At 38.9% G+C, this 19,300-nt stretch overlaps 1 protein-coding gene across 3 annotated transcripts in view; it reads right to left on the bottom strand.

Moving 5' to 3' along the window:
• The window catches only part of CUL5 (cullin 5), a 62,519-nt gene that overhangs the window by 10,184 nt on the left and 33,035 nt on the right, over positions 1-19,300 (bottom strand). For 2 of the 3 annotated variants that reach the window (XM_067562805.1, XM_067562803.1), the window contains exons 9-18: positions 16,025-16,155; positions 15,069-15,176; positions 14,299-14,363; positions 8,510-8,642; positions 7,797-7,928; positions 6,549-6,672; positions 6,149-6,324; positions 5,869-6,030; positions 4,982-5,100; positions 3,654-3,777 (exon numbers count right to left, since the gene is read on the bottom strand). In XM_067562805.1, the coding sequence (XP_067418906.1) occupies positions 3,654-3,777; positions 4,982-5,100; positions 5,869-6,030; positions 6,149-6,324; positions 6,549-6,672; positions 7,797-7,928; positions 8,510-8,642; positions 14,299-14,363; positions 15,069-15,176; positions 16,025-16,155 (1,274 nt within the window). The remainder of the gene's footprint in view (positions 1-3,653; positions 3,778-4,981; positions 5,101-5,868; positions 6,031-6,148; positions 6,325-6,548; positions 6,673-7,796; positions 7,929-8,509; positions 8,643-14,298; positions 14,364-15,068; positions 15,177-16,024; positions 16,156-19,300) is intronic. The other variant, XM_067562804.1, reaches the window with a different exon arrangement.

Here is a 19,300-nt window from a genome sequence, read left to right as displayed (position 1 = left end):
ATCAGGTACAAGTGGCAAAAGGAATACACAGGGTTAATTGGGAGGCTGTGGGAGAGAGAGAGAGAGCGCAATTCAGTTTGATGAATAACAATTCATGTTTTTCTCAATATGTTGCTAATAGGAAATTCAGCCTGTCAGGTTATAACACTAGATATTAAAGGAAGTATGTACAGTAGGACTTAGTAAAAGCAAGCTAGAGCCAACTTCTGCTTTCATTCATGCCCATTCAATAAATAATGCTGACTTCAGTGGGAATGCACTGTTGTAAATGAGGACAGGATGATGAAATCACACCACATATATGCACGTTTAACTAGTGTGAAATGCAATAACTGTGGACTAAATGGGTGAGATGACTTGCCTTTAACATCTGGAAAAAATAATGAATGGTATAGAAAAGGTTGTTTGGGAACACACAAACAAGGCGATATCAAGGAAATTAAAAGGTAGGAAAAAATTAAAAACTGATCAAAGAAGATACTTGTTCCACACAATGCATAATGAGACTGGAATTCAGTACTACAGGAAATTGCTGAAGCCAAGAATGTAGCAAAATTCAGAGAGGGATTGGAAATGTATATGGATAACAATATCAAAGGTTATAATAGGTAATGCCAATAAAGATTTTGGAAGGGACACTAACCTCCTGCTTCAGGGTTTAAGTCCATCTCTAACTATTAGAGACCACGGTAAGATTTAATGTGGAAGACAGAATACTCCACATTCACCTATTGCAGGATTCTTACATCTTCCTCCTTTGTAGAATATGGTAATGGCCACTGTTAGAAACAGGAGACTGAACTAGACAGACTACAAGTTTGATCCAGTATGGCAATCTCTAGGTTCGTATGTAATCTCGTTTAAAATGTTTTGCTCAACAAATACCTAAGATGGGAATAGTGAGCATTTTACTGTCAGTATCAGTTATTGCCTGACCAAGTGCCTTCAGTCACTCATTGAAGAGAAAAAGGGCACGGTCCATGTTTTTAATGACCTCTAAGAGGAAAACATGAAAAAGTGTTGGTTCTCTCTGGGCTCCCTTACAGCAGAATGCCTCTATGCAACAGACTACTTTGGAATGATCTACACTCTAGAGATCTTTGAAGTTACAGATCTGGGTAGCATGCTATTTTGAATAATCATTTGTCAGCTAGCTTGTTAAGAATCAAAAGTGACATTCTACAACCATCCTTAATTCACCTAACTAGATACTGAATACATTTCAGGAAGAGGTTGGTGGATGGAGAGTACATAGATAACTGCTGAGAGGATGATTAAGAGTTATGATGGAATTCAGTCACCAACTTTTGAAGGGATTTAGAATGCATCCATAGTGCGACCTTATCTAAGTGTTTGGTATAACATGGGTCATCCACTAAGGCATTCACTCGTTCTATGTGCTAAAGAATTGTCATTAGAAAAATGACATTCCCTGTGAAAAACAAGCTCTCAGGCATCAAGGGGCTGAAAAGGAGTTTCCATCAGCTTAACCATGACCATGCATAAACCAAGGTTTCTGTTGAAAGAACAGCAAAATGTCAAGTGGACCCAGGGGCACAGTTTGCTAGATAGCTGGCTGCAGTGACCTGGGGATTTAATCCCTGTTCATGATCAGAAAAGAACTGCAAGTTGAAAGTACTGTGAAATGCTGAGGGTTCACTGCAAGGGTCAGTATGATAGTTCTACTGACTCCAGTGAGGGTTATCAGCTTGGAGACTTTTCACATGGTTTTACGTATTTTTACAGAACTGCATTTTTTTTTTTAATCAATCTTGTGAAGTACTTTCAACCCTTCACTAGCAATTAAATGAAATAAGAAAACTAAAACTTCTCAAAGAAAGCACGTCACTGTTTTGCACTCATTAAAGCATGATAAGTCTTTCACAAGAACTCTGCTCTCACCCATTCTGTGTACAGAATAGTCAAAGAAAAGTTAAAACCATGATACATTGTTTCTTCATCTTTGTCAGGACTATCTGCTCTGGCCGGAGTGAAATTCACTATCCTACTGCCCCCACCACAAATTTCCTCTCCCATTGCATTGCTCTCTGCCATTTACAGATGACAGTTTGTTGTTACATCAGAATAGAAGGACAATCTTATCTGCAAACACACACAAATACAATTTGGCACTCACCAGGGCTCAAAATGAGCTTCTAAATCAAAACTAAGCACCCCACCCCCCATACTGTTCCACCAATGAAGCTCAAATTTGATCTGACTGAACCCCTTTAGAAGCAAGAAGTTAATTCAGTTTTTGGCATCTCTGCAGAATCCTCACAAGAAAACCAGCTAGCTGTGTTTTCTATGATTTGGACACCAGCTTGTTAAGAACTGACCACAAGTTGGACCACTCGTTCATTTCACACAGGTTACCAGATGAGTAACAGCTTTCATTTACTACTGACTGGTTCTGCATACAAACAAGTTGCCTCAGTGAAAAGTTTGATACCTAATGCAAATTTTGTGACTCATCTAGTAATTCCGTAATACACTCTGACAAGGTTTAACACAAATTGGTAACAGTTCTAAAGCAATGCTATTGAACTGAGTTACTTTAAAAAAGCTGCAGATTTTTTATACTGAAAATACCCTCACTACAGTGTAGATTCCATCAGGGTAAGCAGGAGATTTCAGCAGGTAAGCAGGGGACAGATGGGCTATTGGCACCAATCAATAACTGGGAGTGCTGCTTTGACATCCAGGAGGCAGCCAAGGCATTTCATAATGAGGAGGGCATCAGTCTCCCTCTTCTGGGCAGGAGACAAAGAGACACTAGATTTGAAGGGGAATAGAGGGTAGATTGAATTTCCCACTTTGTACCCCCCACTGACCCTTACTAGCACCTAGCTCCTCACTGCACTCCATCCAAATATTTGCCACCACATCCAACGCTGTACATTAGCTTGAGGTTTCTGCTAGAATGATCATCAGTGAAATTAACCACATTGTCATTTATAGAAGTCTTTTGTTTCAAAAAGTAATACTCGACTGAGATAAATTGGGTTTGGGCAGCAAACAACTCTCAAAGCTATTGTTTCATGCTGACTTCAGTGCAGAATTTTACATTTTTTTTCCAAATTCTGAAGGTTTTCTTCACAACCATAAGAACTAGAGACTGGATATATTTAAAACAAAAACTTACATTGTGGAGCAATGCTGCAGAGTACAATTTTCCATGCTGAACAGATGTATGAATGCTTGATTCTACCATAAGTGCAGGGGACTGGACTAGATAACCACTCAAGATCCCCTCCAGTCCTATGATTCTATGAAACTTTCCCTCAAAATCATGCATGCATTGTAAACCATTTTTACAGACAACCTCATTTTGAATCCCCTTCCCTCCCTAATTACACTGATGAGCATCTAAATAAATAAAACTTAAAGGAAATACAACTTGAAAAAGACTTTTTCAAGTTGTGCAGAACAGAAAAAAAGTACTTTTAGACAATACTGGTAAAGCAGCATGATGACACAGACTCCTTCTGCTCTGCAAGCTTTGTGAGGTTGAACTTCACGTTATTTTTATCCCATTTAATAAGCTTTTCATGTAAGAACATCTTAGAAACAGAGGTGGAGCTGGTGGTAGTAGTAGTAGTACATTAAAGGAAATGAGACAGTTTTACATTGTTCTGTTGAACTTTACTTACCTGGGTTCGTAATATTCTTAGCTGGACTATTCCTTCATTCTCCTCTTCTCGCATTCTCTCTGTAGTGAGTTGCAACCGGCCAATCAAATTTATCTTACCCCTTTTCTGAACTTTAGCATTTTTTCTGAAAGAGTCATAATTACATATGAAAACAAGCCAAAACATACCCATTTTACGTTAAAAAGGAATTCACATTAGACTTACAGAAAAGCAGCACTGACTTAGTATAACATTACTGCAGCAATGGTTGGTAGTGGCTAGCTGGCAGTCAGTACACAATGCAAAACCCCATCCCCCAAAACATGTGTAGGTTAGTTTAACAACATGCATCAACAAATGAAACACACACACACACACACACACACACACACACACACACAACAGATGTCTGAAACTGACAGGCTAGACTGTTGGATTGTGGTATAATGTGGTTTTACTGACAAAAATACTTCACATATATTCTAAGTTCATGGTTCTGGACAAGAGTTTATACAAAAGTAAAATTAGGAAGTTGGGCTAGTTCCTTGATCATCACAGAGGCTGGCTGTCTATCTCAAACAATGGATAAAAAATCAGATAAATTGTGACGAATATGATAATCATGGTGATGGAACTCTTCAATTTTTTTTCCATACTGCTTCCTCTGTGTCGTGGTGTCCTGTCATCCCTTCTCCCAGTGTGTTCCAGGAAGGAAGCAGTGACATCTTCAGCCCTCTGCAGGGCTCAGCAGCTGGTGAGGACTAAGCCGCAGCTGTCACTGTCTCCCCACACAGGCCAAGCAGTAAACAGGAGAGTCACGTAGTATGATCCCCATGGCAAGCCACCAGCCTTATTCATAGTTATTCATGATAAAAAGAGCTAAAATCTTTTACATAAAGTGCCCTGAATCAAATGTATACCAGTTAGATGTTAATAAATAATGTTTTATATCTATAGCATCTTTCATTCTGAAGGATCCCAAAGCACCAACATGAGATCTCTATACTCCTCACTGAAATAAGGTCACCTCTATGGTAAGATATAGCAGCTGATTCACTTTTTAACAGTGCACTGAAACATTAAACAATTTAGAACAAAAAGTGAAAATATCATTTCTATTGTTTCTGACACCATAGGGTTAAATATTGATAGAACAGAATCTGAGTAGAAGATTGATGCTAACACATTTATTCCTGCTTGAAGTGCCATGGATTCATTAGTAACTACAAGTCATCAGAACCTCGATTTTGTATTTAATTGCTAAGTGATTAAGAAATCAGCTTATTTCAAGTGAACTCCTTTAGTACTAAAACATTAAATAGTATTTTCATTTTCAAAGAATATCTTACATTAAACTGAACTCCTGGTTCACTGAGAAGAGGGTTCCTTCTGTAAAGTCTTTGGGCGAATTGACTTGAGGTTCATACAATAAAACCTGACGTTTCAGCTTTGGAAATGCTACAAGAGACTACAAAGAAAAAGGGAGGAAAAGACCATGAAAATGAAACATCAGGCTCTTTAAACAGAACCAATCAACTTTTAGGATTTAACTGCGCAACCGAGAGCTGTACCGTAAGTTCATTGGTACAGAAACTGTGTAGTCTTATTTGATTGTAAAAAGCTCATGCGTGCTATTGGCACTCATAATAACCTAATCAGTATCAAGTCAACAATTTATAAAACACTGTTGTGATACATTATTTACCATACCTTTCTTTTTGAAATATTTAATATAAACAGAATCATTCAGAAGAGCTGAAGTGCATGAACTCACTGCCACAGAAATAGCCCATGGTAAATCTGATCCATTCAAGATTTCTTCTTCTAGAGTTTTTGCTGATCTGAGTGGATTACAGGAGTGTTCCCCAAAAAATTAAGTCACTTTTAAATGAAGTGCTTCTAAGTTGTAACTGCTGAAATCCTAAAATTTGACCAGTCCCACCACAAAAACTATTACAATTGCATCCTCTAAGCAACATCTGGCCAGAAAGACTTAGCTGCCTCCAAAAGTGTAAACTGGGCAATCTTGGGAGGAGCGTTTGCCTACAGGTACAGGCTATACATATTAGTGTAGAACACAAAGACGCACCATTGCAACTAAAGAGCTAGTTAGGAAAGGTTTTCACTCTTCAATTTCAAAGCACTACCAGAGTTAGTACTTTCAAAAAAATATTCAGGTCACTAAGTATTAAATAAAGGTAAAGAAGAAATCTGTTTCAACAGAAAGGGAAAATACCCATAAAGTCCTTCTAAGTTCTGCATCAGGGAGCTCAGTTGCCAGTTTAAGATTTTCAAAGCTGATCTTCTCTCTGGGTCTTTGGTTCCATGCAAACAGCACAGCCAGCTGAAACGTTGTTACCTCTAAGTCATACTGGCCAACCTCATTCTTAAATGTTATCTGTAAATAGAAAAAAAAATATTTTTGTTGTTTTGAGTAGAAACATTTTGCTTATTACTGTAGACAGATAATATAGATTTTATACATTAAAAATGAATAGTGAACTCCATATACTTACAATTCCATTGGACATGAGATGATGCCAGTGCAGTTTTCTGCCACTGTGATTCTTTTTGTAGAACTCTTCTACCTCTGGGATGAGGTCTTCTAATTCCGTTGGCAGTGATACAAACACTTTTTCCGAACTTCGAGACCAGGCACCAGCATTTAAAATTTTAATATTCACAGAATCAGCTATAAAAACAAACAGTATTAAAATACATTAAACTGAAAATAGGATACCAAACCAGATAGCAAAGGAGCATTTTAACTGTTTTTGACCTCAAAATAAGATGTTTTCTAACTAACCAGACTCCAGTTTGAACATAGTCTGTCAAAAATAATAGAAATTCCTAGTTTTAAAAGCACTATTCTTTAAAAAGAGCCAAAAAATATCAAAACACATTTGAGAATAATACCTGGTAGGGCCAATTTATTATTTTTATGCATTTCTTTGAAGGCCTGGTTCAAGTCTTCGGATACTTTGATATCTTGGAACATCCTAGCCAACTTGTTTACATAGTCTGCTGGCATACCTACTTCCTGTATAAACAGATGACAAATTACACCAAAACACCACAAGATAAAAGCTTGCATACATCAATCTTGAGGTTTACAATAACTAATTCAAAAATAAATTATTTCAGTAAAAAACACAGATTGTGGCATTTTGTGATAGCAAGTTGCAATCTTTCTGTATACATCACATCAGGGCTGAAAGAAAATTCTATTACTTTCAAGAGTCAACATAAAACACACGGTAAAAACATTAAAAGACGGATGGATCTCATGAGTTGAGGGGCTTCAAACTCAAAAAGTTTAAGGTGTGAAAATAAACATCCAAAATGTATAGTTAACTTGCACACGATTTCCATGAACATGCTCACAAATCTGTTATTTGCATGCCTCAACCACCAATTAGTAGTGTATCTGGTCATCCGGATGCATAAATACCTGATGGCTGTACAAATTTTGCACACCTAAAACATTTTAAAATCTAGCCCTAGAGCTGCTCTCTTGATAGGGCAGGAACTAATCTACTGACAGTTTCAAGTCACACGGTTTGCCTAATTGTATCACACAATGTTACAAGAATACATGCACAGGATTTTACAGAATCATTTTCAGAAAGCCAAATCCCACTTTTACGGCCTATCGTATGGGCTTCTGTGTTTGGAATTCCCATTGTGCAGCAGGCTTACAAGATTAGCCCTTAGACTGCATATGCTTCCAATATAAAAGAAAGTCTTCTTGAACATGAAAACGGTATCCTTTCAAAAAGTAAAACAGTTCTATCAGGGCTTTTTCCCAAAGTTAAGCTACAACTCATTTTATCCCGCATACCCTTTTACATTCATTATACTAAAATGACAATTCATAAAACACTGGTCTCATTTTCACAATAAATTAAAATTTAACCAGTAGCTAAGATTTTTTTTTTTTTAAAGTTTATTTATTGGAGAGAGAAAAAATGTTTTAAATCCATGGGTCCTGTTCTACATCTGCAAAATGTTGGAATTTAAACAGAGGCATAAAATATCCAAACTGGGCTATTATTTAAAATAGAAAAGTCATATATGCCAGTAGAAACACATTTAAACTGAAGAATAAAAACTGATCAGCAGCAACAGGAACTAACAAATCAAACAAGGTTTCAGGATACTTACTCTCAGCCATTCCACCATATTCTCTTCAATTTCGCTATCAGCTGATATATCTAGTATCAGACGTCTTGTTAAGTGAGCTTTGTGGTATCGCATGAAAACATCCTTATTCTGTACATATTTAAGTACCAAAAGCTGTTAAAAATAGATTTCAATGCCTATTTATTTCCATGCCAAATCAAACCACTTCATTTACAGGTTTTTCAAAACTGGTCCCACATATCACCACATAATGGGACTAGTGCGAGGCAACTTCAGATTTTCTTACAAAAATATCCCATTACAGCTAGTCACCAGTTGTGAAATTGCTACACTATCATCATCATTATAGCTAATTTCTTCAACTGACAATCCCTGAGAAGCACGCCCTTCAATAGTGCATCAGCTCTGCTTTGTATTTAAACCTTAATTTCCTGTCTATATTTCAGATTCTTGTCTATTATGTATGCATTATGCGTATATGATTTGTATTAGTGCAATATACAATATGTAAATTGTAAACTAGCATACTGACATTGCTCTCCTCTGACAGCATATGGACATATTAATAATCCATGTGGAGGTTTCAGAGAATATACATGTTTAAGTAACAACTATTAGCTTTCTAGTGTAGCAACATCTGTGAAGACGAAATCTTGAAAAACTCTACCAAAATAAAGTGACAGCCAAAATTATTTCTAGCTTAATTAAAAAAGACATTGAAAGCATACACATACCACTTCTTTAAGCTTTGCTTCAATTTCTTCAGAGGTTAGTTTTTTGCTTAGTGGTGTTTTTCTTAACAGCATATCACAGTAATTAGCAAGCAGTTCAGGGCATTTGGACTCAGGCTGTGTTTTCAATCCAACCCTAAAAGCAACATGAAATGAAAGCTTCATAAAATTGCAAGAGAAACCTGCTATACCAGGCTAACAAGAAACTAGGATTAAAGGGAAGGGAGTAAGTGATAAGGTAAGAGACCCTATCTCAATTAAACTATAGCAAAATGAAGGTTAATTCCCTCTTCCATTTCCCCTAACCCCACCCCATTCAATCAAAGAGTAACCAAAGGATGACCAAGTATTTCCATATATCTCTTCCCCTAGAGTCACTGCAACTAATGTTGTCTGGTAATTTCAGAACTGTAATTAGCTAGGATTAATTTCAAACAGTAATTTGCATAAACATCTGAAGGGTGGGTGTCCACATACTGATTAGAATTCCAGAACAGAAGTTGTTATTCACCTTGTGCAGCAACGATGGTTCTTCGAGATGCGTGTCCTTATGGGTGCTCCACTGTAGGTACGTCTGCATCCCTGAGCTGCTGATTGGTAAACTTCAGTAGCATTGTCAGTTGAGTTCGCACATGTGCTCTCTCTCCTTATGCTGCGCCACGAGGATAGCCAGCATGCGCAGGCTAACCATCCTCAGTTCCTTCCCCACCACAGAGTCATAAACAAGAACTCCGAAGAAGGGACAAGGGTGGGTAGTAGTGGAGCACTCATCGGGACATCTCGAAGATCAATCATTACTGCACAAGTTAAGTAACTTCTTCTTCTTCGAGTGTCCCTATGGGTGTTCCACTGTAGTTGACTCCCGAGCGGTACTCCCCTTGGAGGGCTGGGACTTCGGAGTCGAGTTAGCCACAGATGATAGTACCGGGGAGCCAAATATGGTATCAGCAGCAGAGTCCCCAATGATCACATAATACTCTGTGAAGGTGGGGACTGATGCCCTCGCCACCACTCTGCAGATCTCTGAGATGCGGACATCCTTAAAGAAGGTGACAGATGAGGAGACTGATCTCGTGGAATGTGTATGGATTGAGCCCAGAGGAGTCATGTTACAAATTTGGTAGCACTATCTGATGCCATTTGAGACCCACTTGGAAATCACTGAGCCCTTAGATTTTCCGCCATGAAGAATAGTTTAGGACAAAAGCTTCAGAAAATTCCCTATTGAGGTAGAATGCCAGGGTTGTCCCGACATCTAAAGCATGCAGTATGGTCTCCATATTGTCTCGGTGAGGCTTAGAGTAGGAGAAGGGAAGCTGAATAGACTGATTCACATGAATCGAGTTCACTTTAGGAATGAATCTTGGATGTGGCCTGAATGTAACCTTAACTGGGAAGAACACTGTATGGGGATGCACTATCAGAGCTGCTATTTCCCTTATTCTTCTAGCCAAGGCAAGTGAAATCAGAAAGACCATTTTCATCTGTAGATATGCTAGCAAACAGGTGGGCATAGGTTGAAAGGGGGGCCTACTCAGCCCTTTCAGCACTAGGTTTAGGTCCCATGAAGGGGTAGGAAGTTGAGGTTGAGGGAAGAGGTGTGTTATTCCCTTAAGGAACCTTTTAATGGTCAGGTGTGATGGTACTGAGTACCCTTCTACAGGTTGGTGAAATGCTGTGATAGCTGCTAGGTAGACTCCGAGTGCTCGCGCATAATCCCGATTTCTTAAGGGTCAGAGCATATTCCAGTATATGTGGAAGAGTTACTGACACTGGAGAGATTTGTTGGGACGTGCACCAAATCTGGAACTTGGACCATTTCTGCAGGTAAGTGCATTGCATGGAGGACTTTCTACTGTGTAGAAGAACATCTTGCACTTCTTTTCAGCATGAGATGGAGGATCCCCAAGTTGGGACATATGGTATGCCCCTTGTCCTGAGAAAGACAGTTCGGAGTGGCTGGAAGGGAGATCGGTGGGCACAGCACTAGCTACATCAGGTAAGGGTACCAGGTCTGTCTCTGCCACATGGGAGCCATAAAAATTACATAAGCGCTGTCCCTCTTTATCTTTAGTAGGACCTTCAGCAGAAAAGAAAACAGAGGGAAGGCGTAAAGAAGGTCCTTGGTCCCACGGGATGAGGAGAGCATCGCCGAGAATGCTGACCGATCCCCGCCATGGAACAGTATCGCAGACGCTTCTTGTTCCGGTAAGTGGCCAAATGAAGAGTCAGAAGAAAGCTAACAGATTTCTAAAGCTAAAGATTAACAAATTAAAAGGAGAGTTAGCGATCCGCTAATGGGCAGCTAAATCCTACAGCCAAAAGCTGAATCAGCAGAACTACAATATTAAAGATTGTAGTGCTTCACAAGGTATGCAAAGACCACTAGATGTCAGTCTTATGGAATACTTCAGACAAATCTGTGCTTTTACCACAAAAAAGCAGCTTGTAGTACAGGGCTATTGGATGACCTTTTAAAGGTCTCAGAAATAAAAGTACAGCACCCTTAGGTTATTACAAGTCTCAAAGGCCTTTCTTTCAAATAGGTTCTCAGATTTTCTGAATGGTGGGATCATGAACAGTCCTAGGGCCCTAGGAGCATTCAACAGGTATCAAAGTTTTATTTTGTCTGTTAGGGTACAAACTAGGCAGGAGAATCATAGAATCATAGAATATTAGAGTTGGAAGGGACCTCAGGAGGTCATCTAGTCCAACCCCCTGCTCAAAGAATGTCCTGGTTAAAGTAAAACCGAGACCAAAAGGTAGAAAACTGGGACAAATTCATGAAATGAATTACATGTAAAAGAATGCCGAACAGGAAGAATATGACAAAACAGCCACCTTTTCTACCATTCACATTAATATTATGACCTCTAGGAAATCTATGGATCAGGAATGTCATTGTGGATCAAATGATGGAGGAGAGTGTGGCAGAAACAATAAGCTGTGAAAGAACTAGATATAGGTTCTAGGGAGGGACCACACATTTACTCGGGAATCTTTGTTTGGAAATTACATTAAGAAATTGGAACTGGTGAACGAAAAATCTAGTGGAACCCTCGCTACATTACCTTAATATGTACAGTGCACTGCACCTGAGAAAGCTGGGCTCCAGGTCTCTGCCAAGTAGTTCCTTCAATAATTCAGGGGGCATAGAAATCTTTTATTGGCTACAGTTTAACCTAGTCTAGGTTAGCAAAAACTCGACACACGTTGGTGAAACCTATGTGATTATCTCCCTATCAGGCACTGGCAGGAAAACAGATGTGGGTAAAAATTCCTATGATAAACCCATTGCCCTGTCTGCAGCCCAAGTCCATATGGACATTAAGGAAGGTTCTGGGATATTAACTGTGGGAATATGGGAGAAAATATTCCTTTTGAGTTGTTAGTGGGGAATGATGTAACGGGAGAACCACAGAGGGCACAGATGCAAACCCACCAAGGCCAGACACAGTGGTCCCGGGGACGAGCTCACAGTCTACCTTTACAAGGGAAGGTAAGTCAGTGTTGACCATGTCTGTGGTCAAAAATTGTGCCAGAAGCAAGGAAACTGAGACACATTTCACAGTTCAAGGTGCAATGGATGCAAAAGCTTGCTGGGAGAAATGGTAAAGATCACCACCAAACTCATGAGACCCAGAAGATGTAGGAAAAGTATACCCCAGATGGGTATAAAGCAACTGCTTGGAGAAATGTAAAGAAAAGGGAGGGGGAAATTTCCCCTTAGTCTGTGGCTTCAGGATGGTGAGTCAAGATGTATCATTGAACTGGAGTGGGGATGGATGAGGAAGCACAGCTCATCCCTCTACAGCAGATGTGAAGAGTGATACCACCTCACCCAGCCAGAGAAACTGTTCACCTGACAGAGGCACTGCAACACTAATACCCTCATTGCAGCGAGCCACGCCTCTCATGGATTCCCCAGTCAACTGGAAGTATTGGGATGTCAAGGGCTATGGGGGACCCATGAACTCTACCCAGTCCCCACAAGCTGTGGAATTCACCCTCACAGAAGCCTGGTAACTGTTCAACAGGGGAAGCTCAACCAGTACACTATACTCTCCAGTCAGGAACTGTGTTTTTAGGGTTCTGTTTGCTTAAAGTAACAATAACTATCCCCTGCCCCTAAAAATGCAACTTTTTAAACATTAGAACTAAAATGTATTTGCCCAAGTGGTCAGGGCTCTTAATTTTCAGTTCTGTTGCAATGACTCTTGAAAATAAGTGCCTTTCAGACCACCTGAGCTCATGACAAGTTTGTTAATGAATAGCTGCCAGAGACCCACTTTCAGTGCTGTGTGTAAACACTGTTTACAATTAAGAGACTCCTTGAAAAAAGCAACAAGATATACCATGTACTGAAGATACAACTGGCTATGAATGTCAATGTGGTATGAATATTTAAGTTTTAGAGGAATCACACTGACTTCTACACAATCAGCTATTACATAAAAACCCTGACTATTTTGAATAGTTTTCAGTTTTTCAAATTAAAATAGATACTGAATTCATAAATTTAAAACCAGAATAAAAAGAAAAATACAGCCTCAACCCATATTAGTAAACTATAGAAGAAACCATTTTTACTAGATACAACTATCTTATGGTTATTATAAGATTTATACGAGACTGCTACACAATGTAGTTGCAGCTTGCCACAGAATACCCAGGGCTTGTATATACTCCTATACTGACATTCCGTAGGACAGACAACACATCCTAAACCCAACACTTTGGCTGTGCAATTTAATCTTTTCAAATGAGGCTCCCAGCCAAAAAGAAAAGTCTCTATAGATTATCAAGTTTTGTATTCTCAGTTTGAATGCCTACTTCCCAAGGCTCCATATTCTCTGGACCCAAGGATTTTCTTTCTGCCTTTGACATTTCTACCTCAAGAATAGACAGTGCCCTGATTGATACCAGGTCTTTCTGGACTTAGTGACAATCTTGTGGTCTCTTTGACTGCATTTTATCTCCTTCAAAGTGCAGCTTGAAACTGCTGCCTTGCTGTGGAAAGTCACAGTCTTCTCACAGTTCACAAAAATCCTGTGAACAACTGTATTATGCTCCCCACATACAGTCCATCTGTCTCTCTTTCTTCTTTCATCCCACTTCCTCCATCATCATCATCGCAGATAAAAAGTAACAAATGTGTTTCAAATAAAGAAAGTGCAACAGGATAGAAGTTGATGTCAATGGTCTCTTCCTTCCTGCCTGATTCAATGGCAGACATTAAAACAGTCGAGGGAAGTACAAGTTGTCATTAGCCTAGCCAAGGAGAATGAAAATGTTTGGCGCTCATTGGCAGCTATAAGAATGACTTCTGAAACAGGACTATCCATCAGCTCAGAATGTGGAGAGACATGGATTTCTGAGTTGATACATACACACCTCAACAGCAGATTTACATGATTAATAAAAATGCCATTTTAATAAAGATAGGTAGTATTTTTTAAAAAACAACACTTCCCCTAATCAGACCTGGACTACATCAATTTACCAACTCTAAGTCATGATAAACAACGTAAAATATTTAAGCAACAGAACCCAATTACTACAAGTAAAAGCTAATTTGATAAGGCTACATTTATATATCTGATCCGTTTGTCATGTGAAAAGGCCTTTTTTGCATTTCTGTTACACATTCAATGCAAGGATCCCAAAGCACTCAAAGTAAGATGTAGTATGACATTTACTAAATACACTAGTGTTTTTAAAACATTGTTGAACGTGCCTGTTCAAATTTAAATTTGATGTACTTGATTCACATTAGTATTTAAATAGCTTACCCTTTCTGCTTCAATGGCAATTCAAGTTTAAATATTGTAGCATCATTCACAACTGCCTTATAAGCCTAAAATGAATAGTTAAAAGAAGAGTATAAACACTTCATTCAACTTTTTATAATGTATTCAAATTAAAAAAAAAAAGATCTTTTTTGTTTTGTAAGTTATTGTAATAAGTATCCGTACCACTCTAATCCAGTTCCTTTACTCGTCAAATAGGTTTCTAGGCTGCTTTTCAACATACTAGCATTAGTCTGCTTCTAAGACATTCTTAAATGAATCAAGTGATTTTAATTCATCAGTGCTATACACTTCCAGGGCTTGTGAGTGATTTACCCAGTTCTTGTAGGCCACTTTTCTTAAGCCCTGATTCAGCAAGATACTTCAGCACATAAGCATGTGAGTGGTCCCACTGAAGTCAGGAGACTATTCAGCATAATAGGTATAAACTGGAGCATAAATACCTTGCTGAATTGGACATTAAACCATGAGCCCCTCAGCACAGTCAGCATTTTCATAGGTGCTGTACAATTAAACAACACTACAGGCTCCTATCCTGATTGGGTCCTTCAGGCACTACCACAATACAAATCAGGTTACCAATTACCTTAAAAAAATTCTAACTGGCCTTTTATCCTACAAGTTTATTAGGATAAGAATAGATTCCAGACTCATCAATGAATAGGCAATGTGATTTTAGAGATATAATTTAATATGGCTTTCAACAATTCAAATAAATGAAGACAAAAGATGAGTTAAATTATAACATATACCTTATCTCTTGCAGTAAGAAACCTTGGGTCATCTTGAAAAGCTTCTTTAACCAGCTTACTAAATCGATTAAATAATGTAAGCAATTGCTCTACATATTTTTCAGAATCCTAAAGTTATAGAAGCAAAATAACAAAACAAATGAAAACAAAAGCCAGTCTCCAGGGGGAAAAAATAGTAATTAAAGACCATTATAATATATATGCATCAGTAATGCACAAGTAAGCAAACTTAACTGTACTTTCCTGACTTAAGTGCTTTGGGCTTTGCAATTTTTACATGCTTTTAATGTAGTTTCTTTTATGAAATTTCCTATTTAAAAAAAAACCATATGTATACAGTAAGTATTAAAAATCCTTATAAATTCCAAATCATTTTCACTGGACCAATGAGTGGGATATCTATGCCCCAGCAAGGATGTGGTACCTAATACATGTCTATCACTTCTCTCCTGTGCAGCTACCACTATTAAAAAACACAAACATTGCCACTTAGGATTTTTTTTAAATCTTTGTCAGAAAAAATATATTCTCTTTCTCCTCATGCTTGAAAAACAAATATTTTTTAGAAACTTCCAGGAAAAAAACCCCACAAAAACCTCATTCCCCAGTTCAGAACAAACATGCTAAATTTTAAAGTCAAAAGGTAAAACATTCAGAAAGTTATAAACAATTGAAAAAGTCCTTTATAATTAAATTAAAACACATGAAAATTCAAACATGCAAAAAGATTCAGATATAATTGTACAAAATTCCTTTTAGGTTTTAAATTCTGATCTCCTTAAACAAAAAGAAAGTCAGTGTTTGTTGATCTATCTATTACACTTAAAAATATTTTTAAATTTACATGTAACACAACTAGTAATCCCAGCATTTAATGTTTGGTTTTTTCTTTGCAACCAGTTCTTGCTATCTATTACCTTCCTCTCTCCCATCCCCCACCAAGAGCATACACTTACAGTAGTAATAGTTTCAGCAGCTGCTACCATATCTGCTAGTCCAGCACTAACAATATGCTCTTCCAAGTCTTTTAACATGGGCTCTATTCCATTAGGAACTTTATCCATCAGTGAAAACATTAGATGCAACTCTGAAAGACATAAAATACTGATGAAACCACCAGTCATTCCACATGTAACAACCAGACAATGATATAAGTAAAAATTGTATATGTTCTGTTCACACTAATATCTCAAATGGGACATAAAAGTCACATAAAATAAGTAAACTCTCTCAATACCAATAAATCCTTTCAAATGGCTTTTATATTAATATTGTTGAAACTTCTTCAAAATCTGAACTCCACTAGGAAAGGATTCTTTTCTTTGAGAAGTTAGTAAAAATGCTTAGTAGAATGTTAGACAATAAAAACTTCTCTGTATTCACCAGTAAAAAATTGTAATAAAAAATAATCATTGGCAACCAAGATTAACTCGACATATATATACTATCCTCACCTTCTATCAGTGTTTGATTTATTTTCCTCTTTGTTAGACATCCTGTATGTACGTACGTACGCACGCACGCACGCACGCACACTCCAAGTTCAAAGTAAATGCATCTCATCACATAAGCAGTTCTCTTCACACATCCCATTTATGCTATATCATTCATGAAGTAGTAGTTTGGGGTACAGTGAGAATCCCTCCTCCCACCTGACATTCAGTTTTACTCATCCTCTCCCCTTGCCCCAACTTTCCTAGTAACAATGGATCTCAGAATTAGAAGCCTACGATCATGTTGGTGTGAAAATGACCATGGATGCAAGACTAGGAATTGACATACAAGCAGAACTGTTTTGTTTTGCTTTGTTTTTGGGACAAGCAGCAGGACCAACTGTGGCCATGGATTCTTTGGTTCCTTTTTTCCTGAATCAATATCCTCTCTATTTCTTCCTCAACACTCCATCCACAAGGAGAGCAACAAAGGCATATCCAACCTTTCTCTACTTATTTTGCCCTCTGAAGAAATTGGTTCAGCAAGATCCGAAAGCCCAGATCACAGAAAGAGAGGAAATCTACTGACTGTGGCTTCCATTTCCAGATGATCACCGCAGAGCTAGTTTGTATTAAATGTGATGCTGAAGTGGCTCAAGAGGGAAAGGACAAAAAGCCAAAACTCCTCTTAATTTATTTTTCCTGTTCATATAAGAACAAAGACTGCTCATAACCACCACAGACAATTGAGGCTGGGGCTATGGACAACCCACAGTGGGCTGAATTAAGGGACAGCCACTTCCACACAACTTCAGGGGCCAGAAAGATGAGCCAAAAGTGGTGGGCCAGCCCACACAGCATATTTTAGGTGTACTGCAAGCGTTGGTGGAATAACTGTATCGTGCTGATGGAGCCCAAAACTCCCCCTCTACTTTTACTGGCCCCTTCCATCTGTCCCTATAGAGGAGAGACAGAGGAGACAGCAAGAGAGAGAAAGAAACTATCAGTGTCTGTGAGCTAATGGTGGTGTGAGAACCCAAAAAAACACTACCATAATCCCCCAGGGAGCAGAAGAGGGGACTTGCCCTCTGATCTGCAGGAAGAGGCAAGAAAATCCAATAATTTTAATAGCTTCATGACATATTAACTTTTTGAAAGGGATGTTTGACTGGGGACTCTGAGAGCAGATTATGTGTCTGAAAGAGGTAGAAGAGATATATATCATAGATGGTTGGGAAATTTATAAGGTTCATTTAATTTTACATATTACACAGCCCCCGTTTTGAATTTTATTTTTATAATAAAATATAATTCAAGAATCAAAAGCAGGCCTCCCACCTCTCTCAGTTCCGTAAGCCAGCAAAAGGCATTACACTCAGGTTTCAGAGGATGATCCTGAGGAAAAAATTTGCTCCAGCTGTGGAATCAGATAGCTTTTAGCTAGAAAACATCATAAATTATCTCCTTATAAGACCAAATTGAAACTTTTAAGTGTCCAGTAATAAAGTATGTATGTTGCATTAGTGCCCAGATCAGGCCAACCACAACCCTTTTGTGTTAGGTGCTATATAAATGTACTGAGACTACTCTGAACATATCACAAAAACGGAGTCAATTTTTTTTGTCAAAGTCCAAATTTCTTGGTCAAGGCATAGTTAAGGTCCAGACGGCAGAGAAACACTTTTCACATCACAAGTGCTCCTGTTCATATACAATGCAGTGTAGTATACCAAGGGCCTGTGGCTTATATTTTTAAGGCATTAAATGAAAAATAAAATCAAACCACTGTATAACCTAAAAATAACCTCCATGAAAGATGTAATAAATTACAGCTGAGACTCTGAGAAAGTACATAGCTAAAATGCCAAAGAGATGCTAATATTTGCATCAAAACACTTTCAGACAACTGTTTAAATTTTGAATTTGTTTTGAGTTTACAAAGACTATTAACTTTGGTTTTGTCAAATAGAATTATTGTGGGCATATAACTCCCTGACTGCCCCCCAAAGGGTTACCATATTTCAATTTCCCAAGAAGAGGACATTGTCAGGGTGGAGGAGGAATTGGGGGGGCACAGTTGGGGGCAGCTAGACGAGGTATTTGAGGGATGCTGGACGGGGTGTGTGTGTGTGTACTGGGCAGGGCATTTAGAGGTGCGAGAGGGGTGTGTATACTAGGGGAATATCTGGTAGGTAGGGTGCAATGTCACTCCCTGTCACTTCAGCAGGGCAGCTGGTGCAGACCTGGGATCTACCTGTGGGCCTCTCCCCCTTCCCAAGTTTGGGAGTCTGGGTCTGGCTCTGCCACCCCTCCCAGTTGAATTCTGAGGCCCTGTGGCAGGGCAGGCGGCCCACCCCGCCGATTGCCCACCAGCTCCCGGCCAACCCACTCACTGAGTCCTGATGCCAGCGCCTAGTCATTTGCCCACATGGCCCACTCACCCCATCCTTGTACTGCTGGCAGTGGATTGAGCTGGTGGGGCTGCAGCTGCACAAGCAGCCGCCTGGGGACACACTGAGCCCGGCCTAGCCACCCACTTCATACTAGGTGGGCCCAGTGTTGGGGGCGGGCACGGCTCCAACCCTGGGTTGGCTTCAGCCCATTTGACCTTTGTGGTCCACTCAAAAGTGTCTGGCAGTCTGGATTTGCCCCATACTCTGTCTATTGGCTACCCCTAATATAAATGAAACATGAAAGGGAGGGAGGATGCAATGTTTATATGTATGGGTGCATCTTTTAAATTAAGTTTCAGCTATTTCTATCTGCCTCCTTAACCCAGCCATCAAGTGGCTGATTTCT

This window comes from Emydura macquarii, unplaced genomic scaffold (assembly GCF_026122565.2).
Source record: "Emydura macquarii macquarii isolate MOO-44397 ecotype Brisbane River unplaced genomic scaffold, CSIRO-AGI_Emac_v2 contig_2473, whole genome shotgun sequence".
Classification (NCBI taxonomy): Eukaryota; Metazoa; Chordata; order Testudines; family Chelidae; genus Emydura; species Emydura macquarii.
The sequence above is the reverse complement of the archived record's forward strand: the minus strand, read 5'-3'. Positions and strand labels throughout refer to the sequence as shown.